The sequence below is a fragment of the Aegilops tauschii genome, chromosome 5 (assembly GCF_002575655.3).
Source record: "Aegilops tauschii subsp. strangulata cultivar AL8/78 chromosome 5, Aet v6.0, whole genome shotgun sequence".
NCBI lineage: Eukaryota > Viridiplantae > Streptophyta > Magnoliopsida > Poales > Poaceae > Aegilops > Aegilops tauschii.
In genome coordinates, this window is record NC_053039.3 from 575,809,202 (window position 1) to 575,824,199 (window position 14,998).

The 14,998-nt window shown below is 42.8% G+C and overlaps 1 protein-coding gene across 2 annotated transcripts; it reads left to right on the top strand.

Annotated features, from left to right (window-relative positions):
• The first annotated feature begins 420 nt into the window (after positions 1–420).
• On the top strand, positions 421–10,675 carry LOC109782518 (protein EXPORTIN 1A). Of its 2 annotated transcripts, none has more exons than XM_020341140.4 (31): positions 421–715; positions 1,191–1,307; positions 2,556–2,648; positions 2,756–2,827; positions 2,927–3,034; positions 3,108–3,190; positions 3,343–3,481; positions 3,572–3,640; positions 3,821–3,898; positions 3,995–4,099; positions 4,419–4,526; positions 4,598–4,696; positions 5,137–5,337; positions 5,426–5,485; positions 5,806–5,916; positions 6,007–6,104; positions 6,190–6,298; positions 6,628–6,693; positions 6,885–6,983; positions 7,117–7,197; positions 7,285–7,374; positions 7,907–7,992; positions 8,361–8,441; positions 8,518–8,700; positions 8,876–8,942; positions 9,020–9,130; positions 9,240–9,347; positions 9,426–9,563; positions 9,647–9,772; positions 9,850–9,954; positions 10,091–10,675. In XM_020341140.4, the coding sequence occupies exons 1-31, from the start codon at positions 620–622 to the stop codon at positions 10,211–10,213; spliced, it is 3,210 nt and encodes a 1,069-aa protein (XP_020196729.1). In that variant the 5' UTR covers positions 421–619; the 3' UTR covers positions 10,214–10,675. The 2 variants fall into 2 exon arrangements, with proteins under 2 accessions (XP_020196729.1, XP_020196731.1); XM_020341142.4 differs by having other exon boundaries at positions 4,598–4,675.
• The last annotated feature ends 4,323 nt before the right edge of the window (positions 10,676–14,998 follow it).

Below are 14,998 nucleotides of genomic sequence, written 5' to 3' on the forward strand. Positions count from 1 at the left end.
TTTGAAGGGGCAAGCCAAGCACCTTCGCGTAAAAAAACACACACGACATGCAACGATTATATCGCGACTTGCTCAATTCGAAGTTTAAAAAACACGCCGAAACCAATGCCGGGATGATCCAAGCACACGAGCCTCGGTGCTCGACCGAGTCTAGAAGGTTTCCTTCAGGAGAAAACCATAGGCTCATTTTTCAAAAAAAAAAGAAAAGGAAAAAAGGAAAAGGATAGAGTGCACTGACCGAGGGAGAGGAGGTTCCCATCCCCACCCTCCATTTTTGAATCGGGCCAGCGCAGGAACGGTGGGAGGGACCCGATCGCAAATAGAAGAGCACCCAGGGGCCTAACCGCGCAGTCTGCGCGGCAGGGGAGAGGTTCGCGTGGTTTGTCAGCAACCCTGCTCCCTCTTAAACCCCCCGAAACCAAAAATCCAAAATAAAAATCCTCCCCCCCTTTCCTCCCCCCCATCCCCTACCCCCTCGCCGCCGCCGCTCCCTCGCCACCGCCGACGCGCTAGGGTTCCGTCCCCCCGCCCCCTCCCGCCGCCGCGACCGCCCCGGCTCCCCCCGCTCCGCCCCCCACCCGACCCCCGACACACCGGTGCGCTCCCCCCGCCCGCCGCCATGGCGGAGAAGCTGAGGGATCTGAGCCAGCCGATAGACGTCCCCGTGCTCGACGCCACCGTCGCCGCCTTCTACGGCACCGGATCTAAGGAGGAGGTAACCGCGTCCAGCCCCGCCGCCGGCTCCCCCTCCCCCCAGCCCATGCGTTTGCTAGTCTGTTCCGGTCGGCCGAGCGCCGCCCGCGTCCCAGCCGAGACCTAGGGTTTGGTTCGCCCAGGCTTCCCGGCCATCTGATAGATACTAGTAGTTGTTACTCCGCTCGCTAGCGCAGGGGGTTCTCTATGTGCCCGATGTTCGGGGGTGGACTTCAGCGGTAAGGTTCGTAGCGAGATAGGGTTTGGTGGGTGGAGTAGGATTAGCAGCGATCATCAGCCCGAAATGGCCGGATACACCGCAGGGGGGCCGATGCTTGCTGCTGCATGTTTGTTGTATCTTCTACTATTTCTAGTTCTCCAACCTGGAAACCGATTGCATGCTAGGCGTAGATGCAGCGCTGGGGTTATGCTACTACCGCTGTGGTTTATGTTCCTGCTTTTACCTTTGCTGATTGAAACGGGCTGCTTTGTTTCAGAGGAGTGCCGCTGATCTGATTCTGCGGGATCTGCAAAACAACCCTGACATGTGGCTGCAAGTGGTCCACATCCTGCAGAACTCCCAGAACCTCAACACCAAGTTCTTTGCCCTTCAAGTAAGCTTCTGCTCCTGAATGTTTTTATTTCAATAGTTTAGAAGGTAGTTCACAACTGGATGAAGGTTGATCGATGCCGTGGCTGCAGCTGGTCTTGGATTACATCATGCATGTTTTACATTCAGTACTGCCAGCACTGGCCATTAATTACACTTGCTATTGTGGTTCACCGGTTATATTAGGAAATGGCGCTGCTAATATTTTCCTTGTCGAACTCGTAACCGGATTTAAGCGGTTAAAATGCCTAGTCGCTTGGCTTTCAGGGTTCAACACATTTGAACATGCAGTATGCTTCATGAAAATCCCATGGCGTAGAAAAGATGGATGTCTAATAGGATTCTGCTTTGGCGTGTGAGCTCAAGCGCCGTTGCCGTATGTGTAATTTTGGACGACACTAAAGTTAGAATGATCCAAAAGATACCTGGTTTGTCTGCGAGCGTAGAAACATACTTTAGGTTGTTTTCTGGGATAGACACTATGTCTTCTCTTGTTTTCCTTCTGCCTCTTTTGGGCTTATTTCAAACCTGGTCAGGATAGTTGTCCTTCGAATATTTGCGGAATTCTTCCATCATTTTTAATTTTGACTTGAAACTGAACTAAAAAAACATGGGTGATGACGCCATGACAGCAGATTTAGAGAGGGTGAAATGGGCAAGGATAAATGTTGATGGTCCATAAGCAAGTTATGTAGCTAGTAGCGTTTATTTTTCTCCTGTCATGCCAAAGTATACTACTATTATATCTAATCGTTCTGGGTGCCATCTTTGTATGAGATTTAGTTACTTGCATTTCAGTTCACATTACCCTGCACTGTTCTGTTTCCGTACAAAATCTGCACACAAGATGGACAAAATGAGTAGGAACATTAACCATCTGTCGTGTTGTTAATACTGACAAATGTACGCTATTGGTGCTAAACCTTGTATGGAGTGATGTTGGTTGGTGTCCTTTTCGTGCATGGCGGGTAGTCTACTGTAAATATTTAAAATTGACATATATGGTTGTAGTGTTTGCTATTAGAGCAGTGATAATTTTGAGCCTTTAGGGTAGTGATGATTTTGAACATTTAAGGGAACACAAGATATTATAATGATCACCATATTTTGTTGTTTGACTTTCATTTGCTGTGTGCAGTTGAGGTTATTGGATCCATATAATATGATTATGTAGGTGCATGCAGCTGCTTGCTGCATACGCTATTGTGTTTAGTTCTTGTCATGTATTGATTATTTTACAAATATATTTTAGGTACTTGAAAGTGTTATCAAGTACAGGTGGAACGCATTGCCGGTTGAACAACGTGACGGCATAAAGAATTACATATCTGATGTGATTGTTCAGGCAAGGATTAACTTCTTTGTTAGATATGGCAAACCTTTGTCATTTCTCTCATGAAATAAATCTGATTCACGCACTCTTTTCGCTGTTCACTTTTGGCACTCTACCAGCTCTCAAGTAATGAGGTTTCCTTTCGACAAGAGAGGCTTTATGTTAATAAGCTCAACATTATATTGGTGCAGGTAAGTACTTCTTGATCCATTTAACTCGTTCACTTTTTTCGGTTACCTGAATAAATGCATTTGACAACCACTTTTTCTGAATTGTGGCCAACGTAATAGGTTCTGAAGCATGAGTGGCCAGCCAGGTGGACATCCTTCATTCCTGACCTTGTTGCAGCAGCAAAGAGCAGTGAAACCATATGTGAAAACTGCATGGCTATACTGAAGGCAAGCTGTGTTTCTATTCACATCTGCTTAATTGATGTATCAGAACAATTATTAACCATGAAATAATTTGCAGCTTTTAAGTGAAGAAATTTTTGATTTTTCAAGAGGTGAAATGACACAACAGAAGATTAAAGAACTCAAGTCCTCACTCAACAGGTTCGTTTGTGGCCATCTGTCATTTGTGTCTGCCTAACAGCTTTTATTTGATAGAGTAGAAGTAGACTCCGTTACTTCTTTATCTCTTCTTTACTCTTTAGTTGGACTACTATTTTAGCTCTTCTGTCCTAATTTTCCTTCTTGTGAAACAGTGAATTTCGACTCATCCACGAGCTGTGTTTGTATGTCCTATCTGCAACACAAAGTTCTGAGCTGATCCGTGCTACATTGGCTACGCTTCATGCTTTCTTATCATGGATTCCTGTTGGATTCATCTTTGAGTCGCCATTGGTACTTTGCTTTTTTCTACATTCCTCCAGATTTTTTATCTCAGCATTATCTTTGAAAATCCGTCTCAATTTTTCCCTTGATGGTTATTAGCTGGAGACGCTGCTGAAGTTCTTTCCTATGGCTGCCTATCGGAACCTTACACTTCAGTGTCTGACAGAGGTAAAGAAAACATATTGTTAGCTATTTATAGTTTCGCGTTGTTTCCAACTATTCTGTTGGATTAATGCAATGACATTCTGTCTTTTAGTTTGATTATTAGGCTGCACTGTGTTGCGTCACATAATAGTGGCAGAAAAGAGACCCTGAGATTGACACAACATTGTTTTGACTTCTTTGCAGGTTGCTGCTCTTCAGTTCGGTGATTTTTATAACGTGCAGTATGTGAAGATGTACACATTTTTCATGTTGCAGCTGCAGGTGAATGATGTATTTCAGGGAAAAAGCTATGTTTTTATTCTTTCTAAAGCTTTTCGTTTGAACACTTATTAATGGATTTCTCTCTCCAATGTTTAGGCTATTCTTCCTCCTGGAACAATTCCCAATGCGTATGCTAATGGTTCCAATGAAGAACAAGCATTCATACAAAATCTGGCACTCTTCTTCACTGCCTTCTTCAAGGTCAGATCCATCACATTATGGATGTACCCTATTAATTGGTATAGATGAACTTTGACATGTAGATGAGAGATTTTTTTTTTCATAAAATATTCTTAGATGATGTAAGGATCCTAATTCTGTTATCACCACGTTCCCAGCTGTAACACAAAATGGATTTTTATAACAATATTTGTCATTGTTTTGCACGTTCAAACTTCATGATCTACAAACAGAGATATGCTAGTTGGTAATATAAGTAATAATGATACAAAAGAAGGAAATCTGTTCTTTGGTGTGATCCATTGTTTTGTGGTAATCTCTTTCTTTCTGGTGCATGCAGAATCATATACGCATACTGGAGGCATCTGCAGAAAATAGAGCTGCATTACTTGTTGGTCTCGAGTACCTCATCGGAATATCATATGTTGATGACACTGAAGTTTTCAAGGTAATAAATTAGACTTGATTTAGCATGCATATACATTAACATGGTGTAATTCTCATGATGGTTATTTACAGGTGTGTTTGGATTACTGGAATGTATTTGTCTTGGAGCTTTTTGAAGCACACAATCAAATGGAGCCTGCAATACCAGCTGTAAGCATGATTGGGCTTCAGGTGCTTTTAATTTGTTTCTGTTAGGAAAGCTGTCCATGTGATTTTCTAATGATTTAGATATATCCAGCTTTCAGTTTAAGCATTTTGTCAAAAAACTATCATGTATGCTACTTCCTCCGTTTTGAATTATAAGATCTTCTAACTTCTTTCTAAATCGTATATATATATATATATATATATATATATATATATATATATATATATATATATATATATAGACGTGTTTTAGTGTGTTCATTTGCTCATCTTAGTCCATATGTACCCCATATTAAAATATCCAAAATGTTTATAATTCGGAACAGAGGTGATATTTTCTTATGTTCTTGTGATATATTTCCATCCATGTGCTGCATTTTGTTCTATGTCTGTTTCTTGCTTTGTGAACTCTTTCCGTAATCAAGTTATAAATCCTTCTGGTCACACCAATGTTTAACTTGTAGGCCCAGATGATTCCTGGAGTTGATGGTACTGGTACAGCTGTTCACCAAAGGAGGCAGCTTTATGCAAGTCCACTATCAAAGTTACGAATGTTGATGATTTGTCGGATGGCAAAGCCTGAAGAGGTATTGATTGTGGAAGATGAAAATGGCAATATTGTACGGGAAACAATGAAGGATAATGATGTCCTTGTCCAATATAAGGTTGGTAACAAATTGTGAAGCTGCTGTGGTGCTTTATGAGGTCTATCATAAAACTGATGTGACACTTCTTTTTTAATTCTAATACTAGATCATGAGGGAAACACTGATCTACTTGTCCCATCTTGATCATGAGGATACAGAGCAACAGGTATGCTATTCAAGTTTTCCGCATTATTTCATTATAGTTTCAGAAATTATGCAACACATAGTATACACTACTGTGAGCTGGTCTGCAGTATATGTGGTACAATTGCACTCCTTTGTCTTTATGTTGAAATGACATCAGATCGAGCTAAAACACTAATACAATTAATGACAATGAACACGATTATTCATTTGAGACTGTTCAGTCTGTGTATCTAGGGAGCAAATATCTATTTTGTTTATACATTTGTTGCCCTGCTTATGTTTTCTATTTACTGCCCTTTTGAATTTAAGCCACAACTCTTGACACTTTTGTTATTCCAGATGTTGAAGAAATTGACTAAGCAATTGAATGGAGAAGACTGGAGTTGGAATAACCTCAATACTCTATGCTGGGCTATTGGATCAATATCTGGTTCTATGGTGGAGGAACAGGTTTGTTCACTGTCATTATCCTCATTTATTTGGTTTGGATAAATGCTTGTGGAGGACTTGGCGCTTTACTAACTTCACTTCACATTGCAGGAGAACAGATTCTTGGTGATGGTTATTCGTGATTTGCTAAATCTCTGTGAAATCACGAAGGGGAAAGACAACAAAGCTGTTATTGCGAGTAACATCATGTGCGTGTTTGCTTCAATTCTCTCATGTTTGGAATTATCAATTATCAAAAGAATATCTTTGCTGATCCAATGTTTGAATTAATAGGTATGTGGTCGGACAGTACCCAAGATTTCTCAGGGCTCATTGGAAGTTTCTGAAGACAGTAGTCAACAAATTATTTGAGTTCATGCATGAGATGCATCCTGGAGTTCAGGTCAGTGACGCACTTACATGTAGTTTCTTCAGTTGGAACAGGAAAATTCTTGTAGTGTGCATCACATACTCCCTTCGATCCATATTGTTGCAGCTTTAGTACAAATTTAGTACTCCATACTAATGCTGTACTAAAGCTGCGACAAGTAATATGGCTTGTAGGGAGTATATTATTAGTATTTGTGGTCGCCTACAGTCCGCTGCTTCTGTTTTTGTTGCTGTGCATAGTTGTGCTTCCCTCTGCATTTGCAGAAAGTTTTAAGTACCTCTTCAACTGCTACATTTCCTATCCTACTGTATGTAATGTATGTAACACACTGCTTGTTGCAGGATATGGCGTGTGATACATTCCTGAAAATTGTTCAGAAATGCAAGCGCAAGTTTGTGACACAACAGGTAGATTTATTAATCACATTGCTTTTGTCTTCAATTCTGTATGTGAATTGATAGACTTTTGATTTATTTCTAGTTATGTATTACTTAAACGCATGTGGGTAACTCAATTTAGACACACATCATCACATTTATACTATACCATACTCACCAGTTACGTGCCCATTTGTTTTGTATTTCCTGCTATTTCCCAGGTGGGCGAGAACGAACCATTTGTTTCTGAACTGCTCACCAACCTTGCTACGACAATTCTTGATCTTGAGCCGCATCAGATTCATACGTTTTATGAATCGGTATGTTGAACAAATTGAGCCAGGATAGGCTATCACTTGTACTACCATTTGTCCCTTTTGTGCTCAATGTTCAGGCTAGCACATGATTCAAGTCGAATCTGATATTATTTGTGCCTTTGTGCTCACTGTTCAGGTTGGTCACATGATTCAAGCTGAATCTGATAATACTAAGAGGGATGAATACCTGAAGAGATTGATGAGCCTTCCTAATCAGGTTTGGTTCTACCATGAACTTTTGCATTCTTCATGCTTTCTTTCAAGGATAGTATTTACAATGTTATCTTCTGATTTGATTTGACAGAAATGGGCAGAAATAATTGGACAGGCAGGCCAAAGCATTGATATCCTGAAGAACCAAGATGTTATCAGATCTGTTCTTAACATCTTGCAGGTAATAGTCGAGGCTGTATTTGATCATTGTGGCTTTACAAGTGTAAACTACAATGATGTTGGCTGTTTATTGCTTTGAAGTTCTTTACTTAGTTTATAAATTCACTATAAGATTGTGGTTGGTATACTTCAAGAAATGATATTTGTTAGACGACCAAACTCAGTTGCATGTCATTCCTCCAAAAGATCAGTCTCCCGAACACTTGGTTTGTGCACAGAATAGTTATCTGGACTTGCCAAATGCACCATAAACACACTTGATACCTGAACTCACAGGCTTGCTAGAGTGTTTTTATCGTAGAAAATTATAGTGCTTTTAGTTGACATTTTTACCAACCAGCCTGTATGGAGACTATGAATTAGCATTAGTATGGTATATGCTGTTCTTAGTGACACCCTCACAAATTTGCTAATAGTAGTTTGTTGCTAAAGGTGAGAATGATGTTTGCAATTGCCCCCTGGGTGGTATGGACGTAATGTTATTTGTGATTGCTCTCTTGGTACTAACATGATGTTGCTATCTGCAATTGCAGACAAACACAAGTGTTGCGACTTCGCTTGGACCACACTTTTTCCCACAAATTTCACTGATCTTCCTTGACATGCTGACAGTTTACAGGTATTTTCTTTAGCATCCCACATGATGTTTATAGTATTATAGGGTGCTGGTTAGCATCTTCCGAAGTTTTGAGCTAGGCTTGGAGAAGTAAAAATAACCTCTTCCGTTGGACTGGTCCTTCCTGGTGTCACCTGGTCCTGTAAACTTGGGCAGCCTAGTATGGAGTACATGATAATTTTAAGCTGGGGCAAGCCAATCTTGTCAAAACATTGTGCTGGTTCAGCCCTAGTCGAAATTTGCTTGTATACTAGTCCAAAATGCTCCTCATTGTGCCTCCCCATTTTGTTGTCATAGTTTGAGGTTGTGCAAAGTTACGAGCAATGTGTCACAATCTAATGCATCCTTTGTGGAACTCTTATTTGTATCAGAATGTACAGCGAGCTTGTATCAAGCACTATTGCTGAAGGGGGGCCTTATGCCTCAAAGTCGTCATTTGTAAAACTCTTAAGGTAATTAATCATTGATATCTATCCTTCTCTTTTCATTTATCTGTCTTGCTGAATAATAATATAATACTTCAAACAGATCTATCAAGAGGGAAACATTGAAATTGATTGAGACATTTGTGGACAAAGCTGAAGACCTACCGCACCTTGGGAAGCAGTTTGTTCCTCCAATGATGGATCCTATTCTTGGTGATTATGCTAGAAATGTGCCTGATGCAAGGGAATCTGAAGTCCTGTCCCTGTTTGCAACAATTATAAACAAGTATTGCCTTGAATTTGATACCCATTTTTTCTCTAGCTGGCAACTAAAATGTCCTCTACTTAGTGAGTTGTAGCTTGTATGAAGATTCTTCTGTCAGTCATTAGGTTTCATATTCAGTTATTTGATACTGCGCTGTTATTGTCCATCATTTCTAATCTTTGTATTTATACTGAAGGTACAAAGCTGAAATGCTTGATGATGTGCCTCGTATATTCGAGGCTGTTTTCCAGTGTACCCTTGAGGTAGGAATTACAACCTTGTTTTTACTGTTCATACTCAGTTACACGTCGAGATTTCACTGATTGTTCGGTCTGGCCAGATGATTACTAAAAACTTCGAAGATTATCCTGAGCACCGCCTCAAGTTTTTCTCTCTACTTCGTGCTATCGGCACCCATTGCTTCAAAGCTTTAATTCAGCTTTCCAGCCAGGTTCGTGACAACTTTTTTTAATTACTACTATTAGCCCTGTGATGGTATCTATTAATACAGCAACCCAAATTCCTTCTCTTTAATTTGATTATCGGACTGTTTGTTTCAGCAATTGAAGCTTGTGATTGATTCGATTAACTGGGCATTTAGACATACAGAGAGAAACATTGCCGAGACTGGTCTTAGTCTTTTGTTGGAAATTCTGAAGAATTTTCAGGCAAGAACATCTGGTCCATCCTTTCTTTGCTGTATGTAATTCTTTGGAAGCTAACTCTTTGATACGGCTGCATTGCAGGCTTCAGAATTCACGAATCAGTTCTACAAAACATATTTTTTGACTATAGAGCAGGAGATTTTTGCAGTTCTCACAGATTCATTTCATAAGCCTGGCTTCAAACTTCATGTTTTGGTGCTACAACACTTGTTTTGTGTGGTATGTTTCCTGTGCATGATTAATATCATGACATCTAGTGTTTGTATGTGTGCATCTGTTTGATTAGGTTTGATAATATGTAGGTTGATGGTCTAACTGAACCTCTATGGGATGCATCCACGGTATCATATCCATCTAATGCCATGTTTGTACGGGACTACACAATCAAACTTCTTGGAGCATCATTTCCTAACATGACGGCAGCTGAGGTATGATGATCCTAATATACAGCTATCCTGTCATTGACTTGGTGCCATTATGAACCTGGCAAAATTTTCTTGCGCAGGTGACCAAGTTTGTTGATGGGCTCCTTGGTTCGAGACATGACCTCCCAAGCTTCAAAAACCATATCAGGGACTTCCTGGTGCAATCAAAGGAGTTCTCAGCCCAGGTAAATTTCGTTATGCCCTCATAAGATTGATGATAACCCCATAATGGAGCTATCTGGAAACCGTATAATGCTTTGGTAACAAGTTACTTTGTGCAAGCTCCTCTTCTGATGGTTTAACTGTGGCTGGCTTATTTAGGATAACAAGGATCTGTATGCGGAAGAGGCTGCGGTACAAAGAGAAAAGGAAAGGCAACGGATGCTTGCCATCCCAGGGCTGATTGCCCCAAGCGAATTGCAAGATGAGATGGTAGACTCATAGTGCTCTGTGATTGTGCACTGCATTGCTAATCCAGTTTGATGGTCGATTAGGCCTCCAGAGGCCTCCATGTCCCGGAGCCTGAGTTTTCTTCCAGGGTGGTGGTGGTGGTGGTGAAAGGAGGCTGTAATTTTATTTCCGGTTCGGCGATTCCAAGATTTGTGGTGCTAGTTGATGATAGGGGAGAATTTTGCCGCAAGAGGTGCTCGGGTGAGCCTTGCGGGCTGTTTGGTTGGTTAGATGGATGTGTTTAGTGCTCGGTGAAACATTTTGTGCGTGTGCTGAGCATGATATAGTATGGATGTTGATCCTTAATTGTTAGTTTAGTCTATAGATTTGATGACTGTATTATGATGATGATGATGTATCAAGTGACTGAATTTGGTCTGGGCTGAGCTGGTAGGAAACCTTATAATCCTCCCTAGGGCTTGTTACTCTTGTTATGTGAAATATGTTTCTTGTGAATTTTGTGAGCTTTCTTTTATCTGTTTTGCATTTGTGCTTTAAATCATCAAGTTTGTTAGTTCGAGTTGTTACAAATTATGGAGTTTTGTTTTTGATGTGTATAAATTATGGAGTTAGGAAGGAGCTCCTCTCTTGACGAGGGGATGCGCTTAAATTTGTGTATCTTGTGTGTTGATCCGCATATATTGCATCAACATACAACAGCTTGGCGGGCGAGCGACGCAAGTAAAATGATGTCATCCTACGTGGTAGCAGCAGCATATTCTATCCTTGTAGGTTGTGCTGTGCTGTGGTGACGGACGGAAGGGGTGCTGTGCAGTCTAGACTCGACTTTCACGAGCAAAGCAAACATGTCTCTTTCCTCGGTTTGTAATTGGTCTTTATGTGGACTAGTCAACTTTCACATGTATCTATCATCTGCGTAGCGTGGGGAAAGTCCCATTCACCATAAAGCAGCGGTGCAGTTGCAGTGAGCGGCTTTGCTACGCCCGTTGCTGCAGAAGAGACCACGTCGCAATACCATCTCTCTCCATCTTTCTAGTGGGTGTTGACTGGACCTGGGCCTGAGATAGTTATTTTTTCTCGATAATGATTGATTTTGCTGCTTCAAAATGAAGCATGAAGAGGATACAAACAGAATGAGCACTCGTCTGAATTTTGCATTCATAGGTTACACACATTCAGTACTAGCACGTTCACATAAAAACACGTCAATAAATAGTAAATCATATCTAAGATCGAATCTATGCGTAGTGATCAGATACGAGATAGCTAACTAGGGCCTTGTTTGGAGCACCTTCGCTTCACAACTTCACTCCCGGAGTTGGTAAAGTTGCAGTTGTAAACTGCCGAGCAGCTATTTTTTGGCTCCACAGCTCCTGAAATTTCATGGAGCTGGTGGAACTCCCAACAGGCCTTAGGTTTGCCGAGTTGCCAGCCGGGCACATGCACTCCCAGCGAGTCGTTGCTGCCGCTGCTGTCGATCTGCGGTCTCCTGTTATGTGGCCGTGAAGGAAGAAGATGTCAGTTCACTCCGTCTTCATTACTTTCTTTGTGCATAACTCAATACGGATTCTCATCCGGATACAAGGACCGTATGTACTTCACGTTGACGAATCAAGTACGTATTGGCCGGTGATGCAGACCACCGACTCTACATGCTACCACGTACATACGGTCACCATGAGCCTACCAACGTGTTGGCCCGCGATTGGCTGAGCAGCCTGTCGCAACATACACATACGTACGCATGTGTTGACCTGAATGTGACCGAGGATGCAAATAAACGTGACGGCGACGCATTCAGGCAGGCATGCCTGGACCTGACAATCGAACGCATAAATATGGAGTACCAAAGTCTATCAACAGGTAGTACTAAGGGCGGGCATCTCCAACGCCGATCTTTACATTGGACACCGCATCCATCCGTGGACAAAGGACAAGCCAGCCATCGAACGCTATTCTCCTAAAAGTCCGTCAGTAAGATTAATTTGGAATGCAAATCCATCCGATCACATAGCGCACACCCGATCGCACCAGTGCAGGATAACATCAGCCCCCGATCATAACCCAAAAGGGGTAGGTATGTATAGTTTTTACATCTCTGATCACAAAACAATATCAGTCCGGCAGTCCGTGCAGAAAATTGGATTTTCTCCCCTGCCAAACATGCAATGCGAGCCTCCATGCTCAATCTGCGTAGCCCCCACTGTCTCCTTCTCCGCCGTCTCGGCCACCTCCTTGTCTGCCGCCTTCTTCTTCGGCCCATTTAGCTCTTCCTTTTGCCGCTCAATATCTTGAAACGGACGGCTTGCACGATCATCATTGTGTCGTCATATAAATCCTCCATCTTCAAGGCCAACATCTTCGTGTCCTCCGAAGCGGCCGCAATCTCAACCTTTCTCTCTTCGAGCATGGCCTTCTTCTCTTCGAATTTGAGCTTCTTGTCAGCCGCCACCATCAACATGTTAAACCTATCTGCTTTTTTTCCTCCTTGACGTCAGAGCGCTTGACGTATGCCCCTTCTTCGACAAGATGTCCTTAAACCTCCCCGCCATCTTGGCCGCTGCCCCTCTTGATTCACCCTATATTCCTCCCACTTCTTTCCATGAAACCATCTTCTAACCTTCTTGGGCGGTTCTTTTGTTGGGTCGGTTGGATCACCGGTTTCTTCCTTGGTGCCATCTTGGCAATGTATAGATTTCACTTGGGTTCTTCACTCAACTTCAACGAACAATGCATGACGGTGAAGTTTTTCTTCCCCAACTTCAAAAATACACTACACGCATGGGAAGGCTACAAAAAAAAACATAGTCAATAATGCATATCCGGCCAAACAATCTACAAACAATGCATATCCGGACAAATGATCTACAAAACAGTGCATATCTGGCCAAATGATCTACAGAACAAAGCATATCCGGCCAACTGATCCATTAAACAATGCATACCCAGACAAGTGATCTACAAAATAATGCATATTCGGCCAAGTGATATACATGTCCGTCCAAGTGATCTACAACACAATGCATATCCGGCCAAATGATGAACTTACTTGCTTGGTGATTTGCGCACCACTTGGCAACCGTGCGATGAGTTGCCTCAAGTGGTCGCAATAATTCTAAACGGCCTCTTAGATGATGTACCATTGATGGTTGAGAGACTTGCACCACGGTTGCGGATGAGCGCGTCGGGGTAGGGATGGAAATGCTTGTATTCATGGAACCAAGAGTGAATGTTGGCCCAAAATGTTGCACCCTTTTGCTCCGTGCCATGGATCAGATCAAGGCTAGTGGCCAACCATGCATCACACAACAATTCGTCCTCCCGCATGTTGAAGCTTTCTCCCCTACCCCTCTTTTTGAACCGGCAGCAAATTCATCCGAATCATTGTCGTCTCTGTCCTCCTCCTGCTCCTACTGTCCGGCGGCCCATTCCTGTTGCTGTGTGTCCGTGCCAGGCTAGGTGTACGCGCTAGACTGGGTGTAGCCGGTTGCGTGCCCAACCGGGTGTACGTGCCGGACTAGGTGTAGCCCTGCTACGAGCCCGACTGGGTGTACGAACCAGCCTGGGTGGGCTCCGAGTCATCCACCTGCCCATCCTCGTAGAAACCTTGTCCTCCGCCTCCGTCGTGGATGATGTCAAACATCCCCTGTCCGCGTGGTCGTACGCCGACTCGAGTGCTTTAGGCATACCAGTGAACAATGTGTAGGCACCCAACCGTTCCATGCCCGGCGTCCGTGCCCAGACTAGCTGCGGGGGCGAACAATCCGAAAAAGCGGTGGCGCCGCGTTGACGTCCACAATGAAGGGCACTTGCCCGGCGGCGGATGTCGGGGACAGCCTACCGAGCTGCTTGGAAGCGTAGTAGTACGGAGCCTTGTAATGCTCCAGCCATGCCGGTGTCTGTGTGGTCTGCGGCGAGAGCGGGGCCCCGCGGCTCAGGCTCCGCCCTCCACCACGTTCGCCACCTCCACGTCGGCGATGGCAAAAAAGTGCAGGAATTGGGTGGAGAGCGGCGGGATGGAGGAAGAGAGTGGGAGAATTTACCGCTGAAACAGTGCGGCCAGCTACAAATCACGTGCTTCGCGTTAGTTTTGGGTAGCCCGGGGATGTCGGAATACTACATGGCGCATGTCCGAACTTCCTTAAAGCCCCTCTCGTTCGGTTTCGGATTGCGGAAAATTGCGGCCCACACCACTCTGCGGATCGATGGAGATCGTCATTGAATGTCTTGCAAGGGTCGAACAACTGCTTCCGGACGGATACAAGCGGTTTGGAGGTCTGTGTTGGGATGCCTTAATTGAGCAGTATATAATATGCCCATTGACTCCCTGCCCTAATTGAGTATGTATGTACGTGCTGCATTGACCATTGATTTACCTAGCCTAAGTTGCTTGGGAGAATATCACACGGAAAGCAACATTCAAAGAAAACTTCATGAAAACCATGTTTGAAAGATTTAATAAATTCTGAAAAAGTGGGATGTTAAGAGTATGATGTTCTATTGTCGTGTCAAATTTCAAGTTAAAACACGGGATGCGAGCTATGAAAACACAGATTCAGTAATGAATAATGACATTATTGTTTGGCCTATTCAATGCTGATTTTGTTTTTTTCATAGCTCATATCTCGTAACGTGTTTGAACTTTAAATTTTGCAAGGCAATAGAACATCAGTCTATTAACATCCCATATTTTTTTGTTTTTTCTGAAACTTCAAAACATTATTTTTACGTGGTTTTCATCGGTTTCCACCGAACGTTGATTTCCATATGATATTTTGCCAAGTTGATTTGAGTGCAAACACTACCAGATACGCTAAA